Source organism: Acipenser ruthenus, chromosome 8 (genome assembly GCF_902713425.1).
Source record: "Acipenser ruthenus chromosome 8, fAciRut3.2 maternal haplotype, whole genome shotgun sequence".
Classification (NCBI taxonomy): Eukaryota; Metazoa; Chordata; class Actinopteri; order Acipenseriformes; family Acipenseridae; genus Acipenser; species Acipenser ruthenus.
In genome coordinates this window covers 28,961,327-28,980,856 of record NC_081196.1, presented here as the reverse complement: position 1 = coordinate 28,980,856, position 19,530 = coordinate 28,961,327, and the positions used below count along the sequence as shown (strand labels likewise).

At 43.1% G+C, this 19,530-nt stretch overlaps 1 protein-coding gene across 2 annotated transcripts in view; it reads right to left on the bottom strand.

Annotated features, from left to right (window-relative positions):
* The window catches only part of LOC117407225 (RPA-related protein RADX-like), a 43,803-nt gene that overhangs the window by 12,366 nt on the left and 11,907 nt on the right, over positions 1 to 19,530 (bottom strand). The window contains exons 3-9 of one of the 2 annotated variants that reach the window (XM_059028790.1): positions 19,251 to 19,443; positions 18,875 to 18,983; positions 18,096 to 18,187; positions 17,893 to 18,015; positions 17,403 to 17,510; positions 16,754 to 16,915; positions 16,189 to 16,340 (exon numbers count right to left, since the gene is read on the bottom strand). In XM_059028790.1, coding sequence (XP_058884773.1) covers positions 16,189 to 16,340; positions 16,754 to 16,915; positions 17,403 to 17,510; positions 17,893 to 18,015; positions 18,096 to 18,187; positions 18,875 to 18,983; positions 19,251 to 19,443 — 939 coding nt within the window. The remainder of the gene's footprint in view (positions 1 to 16,188; positions 16,341 to 16,753; positions 16,916 to 17,402; positions 17,511 to 17,892; positions 18,016 to 18,095; positions 18,188 to 18,874; positions 18,984 to 19,250; positions 19,444 to 19,530) is intronic. The other variant, XM_059028791.1, reaches the window with a different exon arrangement.

Here is a 19,530-nt window from a genome sequence, read left to right as displayed (position 1 = left end):
TAGATTCTCAAAGCTTTTTATACCAAATGTTTTTCAAAAAGGAAAAAAAACACCCACTAAAGTCACCAAACAAAAAAGAACCCAAGGCATTTAATGTAAAGTACATAGTGTGCTACTACAATTTCAAGTAAAAAGATTTGAGAATGTCACCCAAGTTAACAGAATATAATCTGTACTGTGCTAAACAGCTTCTATAGTCTTTGTTTATGTTTTTGTAAGTGCTTTACAGATTTATCATATAAATTGTCGTGGAAATTATTCTAAGTGGCTATCGGGCGCATGTAAGAGCCTGTGGGGGGTGGTCATAAGCTCGGTTTGACCCGCCTGCCAATCATGGCATTGACACAGAGAGGTTGAGCGAGGGTGTGTTGCGTGGACCCCTTTGATTGGTCGGAGGGGGGGGGGGGCTGGCAGGGCAGAGAAAAAAAAAAAAAAGTTCTTGTAACAGGGTGAAGGAATATGAGCGTGGAAAAGCTGGCCTCCCGACAGACGGAGCGCTAGATGGACCGAATGACGTGACCTCAACAAGATGGCACATACGGTAGGTATAGTCCAGTTGCAAACGGCCATCTTGGGGAGGTCAGCTGCTAAGGTGTACTGAGTTCCTGACAAATTAATACCGCGATTACTGGTCGAGTAGCGAGTGGCTCTGGCAGATTAATGATGAGGGGACTAGTATATATAAGGGAACTGTGTAGTTGAGTCGTTTGGTCCGTTTGGGGAGTGTTTGGTGCGGGAGTGAGACAGAAACAAAAAAGAACAAACAAACCACGCAGAGTGCTGAGTCTAACTGCCTGCCTTTTCAGGAGAACTAAAAGAGCTCCTGCGGAGATCCAGCCAGAGAAGAGGTTTGAGGTACAGATGCGGAGCTCCAGTCAACGAGCAAGGAAACTGAAGGTGGGCTGCGGGGCAGCTATTGTGAATACTTGTGAGGGTGCTGTGTAAAGGGAACAGAGTGCCCTGGACTGGATGGCCAGACAATTCATTCCCAAGGTTAGGCGGAAGTTGGCCATCTAAAGGGGGCGGAGCTACGGTACACTAAATCATCGACCCGGAAGTAAAACAATGTGGCTGCCGCGGATTGGAGGAGCAGTTGCAATCGTTAACCAAGGGGGTGTGATTGACGGTATATAAGGGGGCGTAGCGAAGTGATCTGTTCCTTTGTATGGTTAAATGCTGAACTGGAAGGAGAACGTAAAATATATTGTGAGTGTTTTGTTTGTCTAAAATCTACTTGTTTGTTATTATTAGATGGCTAACACGATCCAGAGCTGTTGCTACAGGCCAGCACAAACCCAACACAAACACAAATTGTATTTACACCACGAGCACTACAGCACTCACTTTGGACTTGTAACCGTGTTTTGTGTATTCGTGTGTGTTTGAAAATACTTTGTATTATTTCGAGACTGAACTCGTGGATTTAACGGAGCAATACACATTGCTGTGTATTGCCTCTTCTCTTTATTGTTTACTGTTGTCATCAGACTTATCAGACTTTGGATTATAAATAAACCATAATTTCACCAGTACTTTGTTTGTCCTTGTCTTGAGCACTGCATCACCTCTACACCTGCGCACTGCAAACCACTTTGCCACATGTGGCGTCAGAAATAAGGGATGGATCACCCTTCACTGTCGGCGCTGTTGGAGGCGCTGGATGGCAGACGGGAGATCGAGGAGAGACCGAGAGAGGAAAGGTACACGGCACTGATCGAGAGGGTCGGTCTGGCAACAGAGGATGACCCGGAAGCTTACCCGCTTACCCGCTTTTGAGCAGCTGGCTACCACCACGTCACAGCCACAGGAGTTCTGGGCGAGCCAGCTGGGACCCTGCCTGATCGGGAGGCTCAGGCAGCATACCAGGCCATGACGGACAACGAAGCTACCCAATACGACCTGGTAAAGCTAGCTATCCTCCGCAGTCTCAATATCACGGGTGAAACACACCGTGTACGGTTCAGGGAGTACCTAAGATCCCCGGATACACGCCCCAGGTGGTTGCGCAGAAGTTCTGTGACCACATGGTACAGTGGCTGAACCCCACCAAGAAGACGAGCTTACAGATGGGCAAGGAAATGGTGGTGGAACAGTTTTGCCATATGGTCGGCCCCGGAACACAAGTGTGGATACGGCGCCACAACCCCGACACACTGGAAGCTGCAGTGAAACTGGCAGAGGACTTTGAAGACTCCCTGGTCTCCGCCAGGACCGACCTACTCACCGCCGCTCCAGTACCGCAGAGCAGCCAAGTACCGCCTCCTCTCCCAGTACAACCAGTCTCCGTACCACCTCCCGGACCCGGATGGAGACCTCAGAGACCGCCGACCCCAATGGGCAACCTTGCCTCCCCTCCATGGAGGCCAAGGATGGCCCCCAGCTGGGGTAGTTGCCATACCAGCAAAGGGAAGGTCATACCCATCTGCGATGGAGTGTGACGTGGCGACTTGCAATTGGGCATCAGAAGCAGGTAAGTGAGGGAAAAATTGCCAGGAGGGGCCTTGTATTGTTGACGTGGATTTGGGAAAATGTGAAAACCCACGCATTAGTGGACACAGGGTGTTGGCAAACCTTAACACTAGAAGCCCCGCGGCAGTCATTTTGGCGGTTTTTAGTTTTAAAATGTAATTTTCTTCATTTGTGTAAAACATATAGGGCAGCGCGTTCATGTACCTTTCTGTCCGTATGTATTAAATAATCTCACAAAGCATGAAATGCGCGAGTGCAGAAATAAAGGAGATACATTACATTATACCTAAAAGCCCCGGGAGCAATCACATTGACAGCCACACAGAAAACAATTGTATTTTGATTATACGGAACGGTATTCTACTTTATTATTTTTATTTACCAGTCCATAATGTGTTTAGCTGTAATTAGATTAGTCTCTTCTCTGCCTGAGTGAATGGCTGACAGTCTATTGTTTTTAAATCAGCCTTTTCAAAGGCTGGCGCCAGCTTGCCAGGTGCGCTTTCTTGGTCAGTCAATTAGCATCTGGACTCGTGAAAAAAAAATACCAGAGACCGTAGTGTTTTACAGCATAAGAAAATAAGGACTTGATGTTTTGGATCAGATGGCATGGAAGTATTCTGTGAAAGCTGGCTCCCGACGGTGGTCTGTTCAGGTGTTTTACAATGTATTGTACCTAGCAGCCATCAACTCCTGGGTACTTTACAAAGAATGCACGGAGAAGAATTTACCAAGGAGAGAATATACTTTACAGCTAGCACAGGAACTTCACAAGAAGCATTTAGAACAGCGGGAGACTGCCAAGTGTGTACCCACAGCTGAAGCTGGCAAACCCACTGAGGGCCGCAAGAGACGCCAATGCCAGGTTGGCAAGTGCAATAAAAATAAAACTTCGGACAGCACATGTGGAGAAGCACATTATCTGTATTTAATGTGAACAGCCTTAGACTCAAGGTAAAGGAATACCTTTTTGTTGAAAAAAAGAAAAGAAAAATAAATTAGACTTTTCTTATAACTTCTTGTGCTGCTGCGCTTCTGTAAAGTTTTCTTCTAAGTTTATTTACATTGTTCAGTTGCTTTTGCGCATCTGATAATAAACCAATTTGTGTTGAAAAGTTAAAAATGTATTGCTATCGTTTCAGTTTTATAAATATTTATGTTGTAAACCGATGTCTGTTCAGATGTTTATTTATTTACATTTTCTTGTTTTGATTTGTAAATGTTCATATTATATATATATATATATATATATATATATACAGTACTGTGCAAAAGTTTTAGGCAGGTGTGAAAAAATTCTGTAAAGTAAGATATGTTAATAGTTTATATTTATCAATTAACTAAATGCAAAGTGAGTGAACAGAAGAAAAATCTACATCAAATCAATATTTGGTATGACCACCCTTTGCCTTCAAAACAGCATCAATTCTTCTAGGTACACTTGCACACAGTTTTTGAAGGAACTCGGCAGGTAGGTTGGCCCAAACATCTTGGAGAACTAACCACAGTTCTTCTGTGGATTTAGGCAGCCTCAGTTGCTTCTCTCTATTCATGTAATCCCAGACAGACTCGATGATGTTGAGATCAGGGCTCTGTGGGGGCCATACCATCACTTCCAGGACTCCTTGTTCTTCTTTACACTGAAGATAGTTCTTAATGACTTTCGCTGTATGTTTGGGGTCATTGTCATGCAGCAGAATAAATTTGGGGCCAATCAGATGCCTCCCTGATGGTATTGCATGATGGATAAGTATCTGCCTCTACTTCTCAGCATTGAGGAGACCATTAATTCTGACCAAATCCCCAACTCCATTTGCAGAAATGTAGCCCCAAACTTGCAAGGAACCTCCACCATGCTTCACTGTTGCCTGCAGACACTCATTCGTGTACCGCTCTCCAGCCCTTCGGCGAACAAACTGCCTTCTGCTACATATTTCTAATTTTGACTCATCAGTCCAGAGCACCTGCTGCCATTTTTCTGCACCCCAGTTCCTGTGTTTTCGTGCATAGTTGAGTCGCTTGGCCTTGTTTCCACGTCGGAGGTATGGCTTTTTGGCCGCAAGTCTTCCATGAAGGCCACTTCTGACCAGACTTCTCCGGACAGTAGATGGGTGTACCAGGGTCCCACTCTTTTCTGCCAATTCTGAGCTGATGGCACTGCTGGACATCTTCCGATTGCAAAGGGAAGTAAGCATGATGTGTCTTTCATCTGCTGCAGTAAGTTTCCTTGGCCGACCACTGCGTCTACGGTCCTCAACATTGCCCGTTTCTTTGTGCTTCTTCAAAAGAGCTTGGACAGCACATCTGGAAACCCCTGCTGATGCAGTATAACTACCTTGTGTCTTGTTGCTGTGCTCAGTCTTGACACTGGGCAGTACGTTTCACTCCAGAATGCCTTGATAGTCTTGAGATTTCATTGTGCCCTGCACAGATTCAAGGCACCCTGTGCCAGGCGCAGCAAAGCAGCCCCAAAACATAACCGAGCCTCCTCCATGTTTCACTGTAGGTATGGTGTTCTTTTCTTTGAAAGCTTCATTTTTTCATCTGTGAACATAGAACTGATGTGACTTGCCAGAAAGCTCCAGTTTTGACTCATCTGTCCAAAGGACATTCTCCCAGAAGCATTGTGGCTTGTCAAAATGCATTTTAGCAAATTCCAGTCTGGCTTTTTTATGTTTTTCTTTCAAAAGTGGAGTCCTCCTGGGTCTTCTTCCATGGAGCCCACTTTCGCTCAAAAAGCGACGGATGGTGCGATCAGAAACTGATGTACCTTCACCTTGGAGTTCAGCTTGTATCTCTTTGGCAGTTATCCTTGGTTCTTTTTCTAGCATTCGCACTATCCTTCTGTTCAATCTGGGGTCGATTTTCCTCTTGCTGCCGCGCCCAGGGAGGTGGCTACAGTTCCATGGTCTTGTAGCCTTTACCTTTACCATGCTTGTCTATTATTTTCTTTCTGATCTCTCTTCTTTGCTTTCTCTGGTCCATGTTCAGTGTGGTGCACACAATGATACCAAACAGCACAGTGACTACTTTTCTCCATTTAAATAGGCTGAATGACTGATTACAAGATTGGAGACATGTGTGATACTAATTAAAGAAACTAATTAGTTTGAAATATCACTATAATCCAATTATTTATTATCTTTTTCTAAGGGGTACCAACAAATGTGTCCAGGCCATTTTAGAATATCTTTGTAGAATAAGCAATAATTCATCTCTTTTCACAGCTTCTTTGCTTTATTCTATGACATACCAAAGGCATGCAAGTATACATGATAGGATGAGCCCGTGCATCCAGCGCCCAGAGGGGGGGAGCCGGTGTGGCCACAGCCCAGGAAGGGGAGGCCCACAGGTCCAGAACCCAGGTCTCCAGCAGCAGAGGAAGGGTGTTTGCTGTTCCCGCCTCAGCCAGCAGAGGGAGGATGCCTGCTGGTTCGGCCCCCATCGCCAGAGGGAGAGCAGCAGGAGCTGCCTCTGCCTCCGCCACCTCCACCTCCAGGAGCAGAGCAGCTGCCTTTGCCTCCAACACCGCCAGGAGCAGAGCAGCAGGAGCTGCCTCTGCCGCTTCCACCTCCACCAGCAGAGGGTGACTACCTGCTGGTTCCTCCTCCACCACCGGCCAAAGATTACCTGCCACTCCCTCCTCCACCTCCGTGGGAGGACTGTTTATCGCTTCGACCTCCACCACCGTGGGAGGACTACCTGCCGCTCCCACCTCCACCACCATGGGAGGGACTGCTCCTGCCCTGCCTCACTCCGCCCAAGGATGCCTGCTGCTCCGCAACGCCTCGGGGGCAATCAGGAAGTACGAGGGAGAAGTGGAGCTCCTGCTGCTGCCTTCATGGCCAGGGGCTCCCCTCCCGAGTTCGTCGCCAGTGGTTGCTGCCGGTTCCGCTGCGCCTGGGGTGGCTGCCAGCTCCGCTTCACCTGGGGTCGCTGCCAGCCCTGCTTTGCCGCAGGAAATTCGGTGGCCGGAGCCCCAGAAAAGGGAGCTGCCGGCTACAGAGAAGGGGGGGGGGGGGGGGGGGGGAGGTCAGGAGACCACCCCCACAGGGTTGGGTTTTTAAGGGGGAGATGGCCTTTAACCCTTTGCGGTCCATTTATTAATCGCGCGTCAGGCACGCCAGGAATAATTAATTTTCACACGCGCAGTTAATTTTATACGCGCTGTTTAAAAGTATTTTTTTTCACAGTCAAACGGGTTTAAATGGCCCTGCATATCAACAAAGCACACACTAGGCATCTCCAGCCCCTCCCCAGCCTTTTGTTTGCTATAGCGTTCAGCTGTGTAAGAAATAAATAATAATAATAATAATAGTCGTACATACCGATCGATCATCTCCAGATCACTCGTTTTATCACCAAACTCCTCAATAATGCGATCAAAGTCATTATTTTATTACTATAACATCTGAAAAAAGCTCTGCAAATGTCCATGATAGTCTCAGTGCGCTGACGCACTTAGCCAGCTTGTTTATTATGGACGCCCATTATCTGATACCTGATACCATGTATGACTATTCATGAAATACGCCTTTTTTTTTTTTTTTTTTTTTTTTCCGACTTGTCTCGGCTCCTGTCGCTACCACTCGGCAATTGAATGGTTTTCTCGGCTTTTTCCGGAGAAAAAACGACTAAACACCCGTTTATTGCGTTGCTATAATGATGTCGGACCCAGTCCGACAAAGGACCTGTGAGGAATAATTGCAATGTCGGACCCAGTCCGACAATGGACCGCAAAGGGTTAAGGCCATGTGTGCTGTGCACAAGGAGGGGCATGTGTGGTGGAGTGTCCCATCCCTATATATATACATATATATATATATAAATATAAATATAAATATAATGTGCGGTTGTTTATTATTTATATTATTATTGTTTGCGGCGCGGACGTAAAGTCGCCACCATTATGTGTTATTGTTTTGTATTTGATTTTAAAACCTCGTGAGGATGCATGACTGATCAGCTACTGATTGTTTAACTAGCTGATAGTCAGGCATCCTTGTTAAACTCGTGCAGACTATGGCCAGAATATAAAAGCCTGCAGCTTTCTTTGTTCGGTGAAGGGTTCAGAGTGGAGATCGAGTGTGGAGAGGAGGTAATGGTAAAACACACGAGAAATAACAATTGCTAAACGTGCCGGTTAATAAACCAGAACAATACTTGTTATTGTTTGTTTGTTTGGCCAACGTGCCCTTTTCTTTTGTATTTATTTAAATCTTTTGTTTGTTTTATTATTTAATAAAATAACTGAACGCCGTAGCGTTTCAGTTTTGCCCTGCTACTTCCTGGAGTTGAGTCTGTGTTTCTGGTCTGACGTCACCCCTGCAAAGCCATCCTGTTCACACTTCCCCTTTGAGCTCTTGTACGGCAGACAGATTCGCAGCATCCTCGACCTGTTGAGACAGGGGTCGGAAGAGCACAAAGACTCGTCCAAAAATGTAGTGCAGTATGTGCTCCTACTGAGGGATTGTCTGGATTTGGTTGATCGTTTGGCCCAGGACAATCTCAAATGGGCTCAGCACCGGCAACAGCAGCATTACTTCTTCCCTCGTCGGAATCAAAACTATGTGCTAACTGGCAGGGACCATATGAGGTGATCTGGGCAATAGGAAAGGTGAATGATTATTATGATTTCCATTACACGAGAGTAGATGTTAAAACTTCATGCTGATTTGAACTCGGCTCTCGCCAAGATAAGCACCAACTAAGACGTAGCTTTACAGTAAACTAATGTGATCCATATGTGTCTCCATCCATATGATGATGTAGATATCCTTCTGCCTGGTGTTAATGGCTGAAGTGTAATGCTGGCTCCAGGGATCAGCTTATTTTGCCTCCCTGGCGCATCAGCACACACAACGGCTGCAATGCTGGCTCCGGGGATCAACCACAGTGCGGCCCCAGCGCATCAGCATGACAACCGTCTGGATTGAGCTAAGTAGGGTACATCTCTGGGGTCTTCCAAGTGGGCACCTTCCATCCTCTGGGTTTCGTCGACTAGCCCACGACACCTCAAGAGGGCTCGACGGTGATTCTGGCGTCCCAGCATCACCCCCCTCCGTCCCCCACTCAACTCAGCCCAGCTTACTTACCCGTACATCAGCGTTTCTTTCTTTCTATTGTGCTTGAGATCCCCAGCCAGAATCTTTCTGTCTCAACCACAGCCAGTTGCTGCTCCTCTCTGCTGCTTCAGATAAGTTCTTCACTGTGCGACGCAACTCTTGGCCACTGTATCCGACGTCTCTGAGAAACCGGGTTGTAGAGTGTGCCACAAATCCTCGACAACCCACCTCCACTGGGTAAACCCGGACTCTCCATCCTCGCTGTTCCGCTTCAGTGGCTAGTTGAGCATACCGCAGTTTCTTCCTCTCATACGCCTCATCTACAGCATCCTCCCATGGCACTGTTAACTCTACCAGGTGAACAAGGCGTGCTGATCCAGACCACAAGACAATATCTGGTCGAAGGTTAGTGGTGGCAATCTCAGGTGGAAAAATAAGCCGTTGACCAACATCTGCCAGCATTTTCCAGTCTCTAGCAGCTTCCAGTTGTCCTGGGCAATGATGGGTTTTAACACCTTTTTTTGGTGGTTGCTCTCTTGGGCGGAGGAATGTTGTCTTTTGTGTGTAATGTTTTGATGGAACTGGTGGCAAATTATTGGTCATGTTACGCTTGTCTTCCAATGCTAAGGCCAAACATTGCAGCACCTGGTCATGCCGCCAAGTAAACCGTCCTTGGCTAAGAGCCACCTTACATCCTGTCAAAATGTGCCTTAATGTTGCAGGTGATGAACACAAAGGACATGAGGGATCCTCTCCTACCCAGAGGTTTAGGTTCTGTGGTGATGGGAGAACATCATATGTTGACCTGATGAGGAAACTGATCCTGCTATGTTCCATTGACCATAGGTCTTGCCAGCCAATCTTGCGTTGTTCCACACTCTCCCATCTCATCCATTCTCCTTGCTTGGCCTGGGAAATGGCCTTTATACACCTCATCCTCTCCTCCTGCTTTTGCACCTCGTTGACTACAAGCTTCCTCCTTTGAGCTGGGGCTGCCTTGTGCCATGTAGGAGGAGCTGAACTGAGACCAAGACCCCCTCTTCCATGCTGAACTTGCCCCATGATATCACCTATTCGAAGGACAGCCATTTGCCTCCCTTACGCATTTGTCGCGTGACTCTACTAATGTCATTTCCAGTCTGACCTTGGCGCACTTAAACTCCTCGGTTAGAGCGGAGACTGGTAGCTGCAGTATTCCTTTACCATAAAGTCCCACTCTGCTGAGGCAGCGTGGAACTCCCAACCATTTCCTGATGTATGAACTGATTAAAGCTTCCAGCTTCTCTACTGTTGTCAAAGAAACCTTGTACACAGTCAGTGGCCACAGCAACCTCGGCAGCAGACCAAACTGAAAGCACCAGAGTTTTAGTTTGCCTGGTAGAGTGCTGCTGTCTATGCTCTTCAACCCTTCCACTGCTTGTTGTCTAACTTCTCCCACATGAACTGTGTCCTTTATATCCCCGTCGTACCATCTCCCAAGACTCTTCACTGGCTTCTCAGACACTGTTGGTATTGCCTCACCATTAATGAAGAATGTTTTATCTACTACTTTACCTTTAATTATAGAGATGCTCCTTGATTTAGTGGGCTTGAATTGCATTCGTGCCCATTCAATGTTATTGGTTAATTTGCACAATAACCGATTCGTGCAGGCTACTGTTGTAGTCATGGTTGTCAAATCATCCATGTATGCTCGAATTGGTGGTAGTCGCATTCCAGAAGCCAAGCGCTCTCCTCCTACTACCCATTTTGATGCCCTAATGATTACTTCCATTGCCATGGTAAAAGCCAGTGGAGAAATGGTGCATCCTGCCATAATTCCAACTTCTAGGCATTGCCATGTAGTGCTGAATTCAGAAGTTGAAAAACTAAATTGCAAATCTCCAAAGTAGGCTTTTACTAAATTTGTTATTGTAATCGGTACACTGAAAAAATCAAATGCTGCCCAAAGAAGTTCATGTGGTACTGAACCATATGCATTAGCCAAATCCAGGAATGTCACATGGAGCTCCTTCCTCTCCTTTTTAGCTGATTGAATTTGTTGCCAGATCACATTGATGTGATCTAAGCATCCTGGGAAACCTGGATTGCCCGCTTTTTGTATTGAACTGTCAATGAAGCAGTTCTTTAATAGGTAAGTTGACAATCTCTGAGCAATAATGCTGAAGAAAATCTTGCCTTCTACATTTAATAGGGAAATAGGACGAAACTGACTGATGCTTGTAGAATCTTTTTCTTTAGGTATAAAGACTCCACCTGCTCGGTGCCATGCTCTTGGTACAACCTGTTTTTCCCATGCCACTTTCATCAATTTCCACAGAATTCATAGAACTCCTGAAGCACTCTTGTACACCCTGTACTGAACTCCATTAGGCCCTGGAGATGATGAAGCCCTTGCTTTTTTCACAGCTTGCTCTACTTCTTTCCACTTAGGTGCACAGTCCTCCATTTGTTATTCTGGTGGATTGATAGGTGGGATGTCTGACGGAATTGACATAGGCTCCTGCCTTTTTGAATCTGTATGTGTTTCCTCCAAATATCTCTCCAGCTCAAACTTAGATGCTTTTAGTGTGCCATTCTTCTCACTGGTGAATAACTTCTTTAAAAATTTGAATGGGTCTTTATAAAAGTTAGCTCTCGCATGCTCCTTTTTGTAGCGTTTCCGTAGGCGCTCAGCTCTGCGCAATGTTGCAAGCTTATCTTTTATGACCCTTTGTAAGAGATTGAGTCCCTCCTTCTGACTTTGTTCTGCTCTTCTCCACTGCTTCCTCAGCTGTCTCCTTTCTCTAACTAAGCGTTCAATCTCCTGCTGCCATCTAGACTTTCCAGGAATAGTTTGTACTTTTTCCTTCCTTTTTTCAACTCCAAACCTCTCACTTCCATATGTGCAGATGATGTCCCCAAATTTATCCAGCTTCTTTTCAACTGTTCCACTTAATCTTTCCAATGCAAAGCAGAGATATGTGTTTACTGTGTCCCATGCAGTTTTCTCACAAGCTCTTGGCCATTTAAATCCAGGCTTGTGCCCGTTGAGGTTCTTTTCTCTCTTATGCTGATTTGTCTGACCGGGTTCACAAGGATCATTAGGTTCATCACTAACTGTGTCCATGCAAGTCCTCCTCACGTCTATGACAGGGGTGCTGATATCCTGCGAACTGTGGTTTGCATCCTGTCGCTGGATTTCATTCGACTGACTTGACTGACTTCGTAAGAAGTACTGATCAATGCGAGGACCTTGTCCCTTCTCCCTCAAGCATTTCATTCTCCCTTGATGAATCTTCAAACCCGACCATTGTCGCCTTGCTCCAGCCGCAGACACAAACCTGGAGTTCCATGTCTTTGCTAACAGCAGATCTTGAACTAGCCTTTTGTGAAGTACTCTCCATACTCATATCCGTTTCTGTTCCTAAGTCGTTAACCGTGTTGTCCAACGTTGAGTCATCTTCCGCCCCCGCTCTCGCAGACTCTAGGGGTATTTTTCTCTTTAATTTCTTAGAAGCCTTGGGCGGGTGTTTCCAGCATCCTCTAAACACAGAGCTGGATACTGCCGACAAGGGTAGCTAACCCTTACCAGCCCCAATGGGGTCTCTTTCCTCCTGTCAGCTGTCTCTCCAGGCTGTCACAATGTCTTTCCCTTGTTGCCAGCTGTACTATTCACAGCAGTCACTGATTATGAAATTAGATAGCCTGATCGCCGTAATGAACAGGAAATTTATCACGTATATTTATTATAGCTCTGGCAGGCAAGGGAGGCCTCATTTATAACCCCAGGCGAAGTAGAGGATGATTTAGGCCCCTGTCTAAAGACCCCTAGCACTAGAGATATTTCGATGGGGGAACAGTTGCTTCCAGATCAGCAATGAGAGCTGCGTAAGTTAATTGAGGAGTTTAATGTCTTTCTGACTTGCCCGGTATAACTAACCTTGTTGAATATGCCATGATCTCTCCCCCAGGTGTCACAGTGCGAGAGAGACCTTACCGGATGTCAGGAAGTCGACGAAGTGGTGTTAGCAAAGAGGCATGGGCGATGCTCTGACTTGGGGTGATTGAGCATTCCAGGTGCGAGTGGTGCAGTCCGATTGTGATAGTGGCCAAAAGGGACGGCACCAACCGCTTCTGCGTTGATTTCCGTAAGGTAAACGCTATTGCCAAGTTCAATGCCTACCCCATGCCTCGGGTCGACGAGCTTCTCGATAGACTGGGAACGGCTAAGTTTATCTCCACTCTGGACCTGACTAAGGGATACTGGCATATCCCCTTAACCCGCAGTTCTAGACAGAAAGTCGTATTTTCAACTCCTGAAGGGCTGTTCCATTTAATAACCATGCCGTTTGGGCAACATGGTGTGCCCGCTGCCTTTCAGAGACTGATGGACTAGGTCTTACGTCCACATCATGACTATGCAGCAGCATGTATTGACGCTGTGGTCATTTACAGCTCCATCTGGCAAGAGCATTTGGCTAGGATTACAGCGCTTCAGGTACCATATGATCCACCGTGTAGGAAAAAAACACCAAAATGCGGAGCTGTCGCTACAGGCCAGCACAAACCCGGACAACACTGCACCTTGATCACGATAAATTGTATTTACACCACGAGCACTACAGCACTCACTTTGGACTTGTGACCGTGTTTTGTGTATTAGTGTGCATTTAAAAATACTGTGTATATTATTTCGGGACTGAACCCGTGGATTTAACGGAGCAATACGCATCGCTGTGTATTGCCTGTTCTCTTTATTGTTTACTGTTGTCATCAGACTTTGGATTATAAATAGGGCTTCTGATTTTCAGTTTTATACGATAAAACCCGATAAAACATCCCAGATACCAAAAAAATGAAATCGGTGGATAGCCAATAAACACCGGAAAAACTGTGGAAATGGTTCAATTCATGTTGACTTTATCCTTTTCCCATTTTAAAAATAAAACCTACTACAATAATAATAATAATAATAAATACATTTATTATTGGGGAAGCGACAGCGTGGGAGAAGTACAGTCGTGGAAAAGTACAGAGCAGTTAGAAGCAGTTTGAAAGCAAGTTGACAGCTGCAGAAGCTAAATTAAACTTCTAAAAAAAAAATCAACATGGTCTTCAAGCCAATAATCTGTGACACCTGCATGATGTGGGAAATCCGAGAAAACCCAGCAGAGCTAAACCAAGTGTGTGTAAAATGCCGCACGATCCAGGACTTGCTTAACCCTTTGCGGTCCATTGTCGGACTGGGTCCGACATTGCAATTATTCCTCACAGGTCCTTTGTCGGACTGGGTCCGACATCATTATAGCAACGCAATAAACGGGTGTTTAGTCGTTTTTTCTCCGGAAAAAGCCGAGAAAACCAATCAATTGCCGAGTGGTAGCGACAGGAGCCGAGACAAGTCGGAAAAAAAAAAAAAAAAAAAAAGGCGTATTTCATGAATAGTCATACATGGTATCAGGTATCAGATAATGGGCGTCCATAGTAAACAAGCTGGCTAAGTGCGTCAGCGCACTGAGACTATCATGGACATTTGCAGAGCTTTTTTCAGATGTTACAGTAATAAAATAATGACTTGGATCGCATTATTGAGGAGTTTGGTGATAAAACGAGTGATCTGGAGATGATCGATCGGTATGTACGACTATTATTATTATTATTATTTATTTCTTACACAGCTGAACGCTATAGCAAACAAAAGGCTGGGGAGGGGCTGGAGATGCCTAGTGTGTGCTTTGTTGATATGCAGGGCCATTTAAACCCGTTTGACTGTGAAAAAAAATACTTTTAAACAGCGCGTATAAAATTAACTGCGCGTGTGAAAATTAATTAGACCTGGTGTGCCTGACGCGCGATTAATAAATGGACCGCAAAGGGTTAAACCCACCCCAACTACTGAGTGACAGCACATTCCTACATTTCTATTGGAGACTCCGCTTGCAAGATTTAAAACAAGATTATAATCAGGAATGGAGGCTTGTTAGCTGGATTTAAAGCTGTATTACAGTTAAAATACAGAGGATTTAAAACAGAATTGTGCGAAAATGTAAAAAAATGCCTACACACAAAAACCCCAGAAGAATGTGCCTGTGACCATACGGATTTCATTGTGGAAGACAGCAAAGGAAAGAAGGTACAACTGAAGTGTGCAAGTACTGTCGAGTTACTACTATACATATTTTGACAGAAAAAAAACGCTCAAACATTTTGGAAAGTAACCGAAAACACTAGTTTCATACAGTATCCCTTGTGGAAAAAACATATTTTTAATATATGGTAGAAAAGTATGATCCTTATATTTTTCATATATAGAAATTGGCCCCTTTTATATATACTTAAAATATATGGGATATATTTTAAATATATTTTAGTCAGTAATCCATATATTTATTTTATATATGTTGAAAATATATGGTGCACCATATATTTGCACTAGTCTGTAATAAGAAAATGGGCCCATTTTTATATATGAAAATTATAAGGATCATACTTTTCTACCATATAATAAAAATATATGTTTGTTCCATAACAGGTATTTCATTATCAAAAACGAAATACCCGAAAAAACGATTTACATAAAACTAAAAAATAAGCACCGAAAAATACAATTAATAAAAACCGAAAAACAGAAGCCCTAATTATAAATAAACCATTTCACCAGTACCAGTTGTTGTTTGTCCTTGTCTTGAGCACTGCATCACCTCTACACCTGCGCACTGCAAACTACTTTGCCACAGTAAAAAAAATAAAAATAAAACAGTGCATCTGTGGGGTGTTTCAACGAAAATACCTGACTCCGCTTCTACCCCCCCCCCCCCCCCATGAGGTATGGTTATAAGCTAGATCCTGTTTCCCTATACCAGGCTGAACACAAATACCAAAAACTATAGTACCTGAAACATAGCTTTTCATATGTCATGCCCAACTGAATTTTTCATGCTATGTTTAGAATAGTAGAATTTAGTTCACAAGGTTCCAACATCCCTATTACATACCAGATGAAAGCCAAATGTTTTACTTCAGGTGTTGCAGCTGGTACAAAAGCACAGGTACATTACTAGTGAATTAAAAAAACTGGACAGCAGCCCTGGACCAGAATGGCAGGGAGTGAGACTTTTATTGACCCTCTTACTTCACTCAGACCCCTTATTTACTAAATATCTTGGTATCACTTTCTTAAAAAATAGTTGACAGATTGTAATATGCAAGACATCCCATAAGTGCAGTGGCACCCTGAATGTAATCCCTTTACCACCTATAACTGGATGGGATATTTGCTTTCTGTTCCCCAAAATAATGTATTTCTGCAATGATGACTGCATTCAGTGTGACACCTGTATTGGCAGTCACCACTGAGGTTAAAAGAAGTGACATTGTAACATTGTATTGCCTATGCTTTTGCTATGCTTTAGTAGATTTTGTTATACTACTGTATAGAACAAAGCTGTCTAAACTTTTTGGCTCACCATGTTAACCAAAATGCATATTCCTGCCACTAATCTTTCAGCATAAAGAGGTTATAAATGTCATTTTCCAGCTTTCTTACAGCTGAAGAAAATTAGAACTGTAAACACAAATGTTGTTTTAGATATTCTGACAACATTTTTTCTAACAGTTGTTTACCCTATGTATCTACAAGGAGCGACTGAGCAGTTAGTTATTCATGAATTACCTGTAAGATGGTGCTGCCTGTGTCACTCATATGTCTGTTAACATATTTGATGGCCGTAATAACTCCTGAGATGAGTATGCGTTTATGCTCTCGGTACTGGAGCATTTCCAACTCTTTCTTAATGTCACAAACTGCTCCAGGAGCCTCCCCTGCTGATGAAATCAAAGTATAAGCAAACTCATCCCACTCAGATAGATTCTATGTTGGCTTAATGATCCTTTAGATAACCTGCTAAGGCACATATTAGACATACTATAGCTAACAACTCCTGATAGATCCAGCTACTTCATAGTTGTATAATATAAATCTTAGATACCGAGTTTAAACTGCTACGTCGCTGTACCTAACTACTTCCTGTGCTGTAGGACACATGACCTGCTGGTAGTTGGAGTGTCCCAAGGCACAGGAAGTTACTGGGTACCAGGAAAATAAACAAACAGAGAAAGAACAAAGCTGTCTTCAACACAAAAAAAAGGAGAGAGCAGTTAACATGCTTCTAATGCTAAGTAAAAACATGGACTGTTCGTTTAGCATAATGCTTGATGTGTGAAGGGTTTATTTATACCGTTTTCACAGAAATCCTCAAGGGCTGGATGAAGTGGAGGGCCTGGGAAATATCCTCCAACTACTGCTATATCCAGATAATATTCTTCTTTCTGGCACTTTACCCACTGAATAAACATCTGTACCACTGGATCGTGTCTGTATGGATTCCCTTTGTGATAACCTGATATTAAAACACAAATAAAGCTCCATACATTTTAGGTGAATCTTATTGTAATAACTGATGTTAACAGATATGGTATTATATGTAAGATCTACAAGTTCATATCTAAATTTCAAATTGTTTTTAATGGCATGCAGAGGCACTACAATGTCAATGCAAGGGCTGCAACACAGGTTTGATGAGCAGTGGTAGAATGGTACCACAGTAGTTTCACATACCAATGTCATAACTATGATACCATATCAGTACAGACGCTTGTTTATTGGTTATTTCAAGCTTTTTAAGATAAATCTTTTGTTTTCTTTTTAGAAAAGAATGGTGTTAACTTACAGTAGCAGAGTGAAAAATACTTCCTGGAAATACCCACAATGTTTTATCATATGGGGAAGTTGGAGCAGCTAAAACACTGATATATTTCAACAAATAATTAGATGCAGCCCTGGGGCTAACTGAGTGGTATCAAATGAAAATCCTTAAAGGGCCAAACCGTTGATGAATATCTGACTGTTGGATGTTGTGGTCAGGTAAGAAAAGATGGCTCCGTTTGGAATGATGTTCTGCACCACCCTCATCTGAGTGCAAACCAGGTAAGTCACTTCAAATGAAAGTGGACATATATTTAACATTTTTAGTAAAGGAAAATAGCTGGTGATCAGAAGTATTGATAACAAACTTGTGGATTTTCTGTGTACATTCATGCTGACACAAAATAAGAATCACTTAAATAAACAAGCACATCAGTAGCATACAGTATCCCCACAATGGCTGTAAATCTGACAACGATTTCATTAAAAGAAAAAATCAAGATTGTATTGTATTTTAGGGGGGTTGTGGCACTTAAGGCAGAATAGGTAATAAAGTTCAAACAACATAATACTATACCCTAAAGATGTAATATAAGCAATGTAAATTACCATACATAATGATTTTAAAAATACAACAGATAAGTAAACATGCTACAAGCAAACACTGCTTACATGGGTGAAGCTTTTCATGAATTTCTGGCTGGGATGTACAATAAACTTCCAACAACAAGTGTTTGTGACTTGTGCCATCGACCATGTGAATCCATCGACGAACCCAAAACTCACTGCTGTCTTCTTCATAGAGGAAGACATCATCAGTTACCCAGAAAATGCTTAAAATGAACAGTATTCAATACTGAAATACTACAAGTTACCTGACTTTCTAATTCTTTCACATCGGCCAACAAAGGTCACCAGACCTATTACATCACAGGTAAGGCCGTTTGGCACACGTTCAATTTCTCTCCTAAAAAAATGTTTACAACTTGTTATGGTCTGTCATTTTTAAAATAAAACAATAAGGAAGCTGACTACTCGCAAACTATTTAAATCGACTTTCGAAAAAGATCTGAGTGCACATAAATGTATAATTCTGTTGACAACTCCTAAGCCTACCCTTATAAAAGTTAATATTAAAACATAACAAAGTGTAATAAAGCATCAGCATTGTAAAGAATAGCAAGGATTGATAAAACAAATTAATAAATATGACAAACCTGGGTAAACTATGGTAAATGCATAGTATAATCATGGGAAAAGCATGGCAAACTACAAAAATACAGTGGTAAATGAATTATTTTAATTTTAGGTGAAACATTTCTTGCCACAAAACTAGAAATTTAATTCCTCGGTCACACGTAATGGGACAAGAATGTCCTATTCCTACATTCTGTACTGCACACAGGGTGAGGTTCCAGTAACTTTAGCACTTCAAGTGAAAGGGGTGAGGAAACCAAGTGTTTTTACCAAACGTATAGTGTTGTGGCAGAATAAATGGCTTCCACCTGAAAATACTGGCTAGACAATAAAAAGCAATAGCAAAACAATAAGACTGTTGTTTTGAAAGTAAATAGTTTTAAAGCCTTGGTTATAGTGCACTAAACAGAATGATTAACATACTGAACAACTGTTCTATGTTGCAACAGATCAATACCTGGTGATGAACCTGTACTTAATTTTTGGCAGATTCCACTCTTTCTGAACACGGCTTAGAGAAATGACCTTGATACTGGAGGCTGATTTCTCTGGAATTAAACAAATATCTGTAACATACAAAAACGTGAAAGTTGTATATTACAATAGTAGTTGAAATCTGATATGAAAGGGATGTTAATATTAATATAATTTGCTTATAACTTGAAATCTTACGCTTATGACTGAAAATTAAACCACATATTGCTTTCACTGAAGACCCAATAGTGATTTATTTTGTATCCAACCAATTGTTTAATATGGAGAATAAATGTATTAGATTTGCTGAATGTATGAAAATGCATGTAAACTATCACTGCTACGCCTAATTAACGCACCTATATTCTTGCAGAATTCTATTTCTGGATAGTAGGATGCTGGTCTCGTATTTTGCTGAAAAGCTTCCTTTACAACATAATTCTGCAGAAGGATTACTGCTCCAACTTTCAGAGCTCTATAGAAATCTGGACACAAGGAGTTTCCCAGCACCAAGGTTGCCATCCTGGTGTGATCTGCCACCTCCAGATAGGCCTTAAAAAAACCAATGTATATCAGTCAAATACCAAAGCACTGCTATGGGTATAAATGAGACAATACAGGTGTCAGTATCATCCGTAC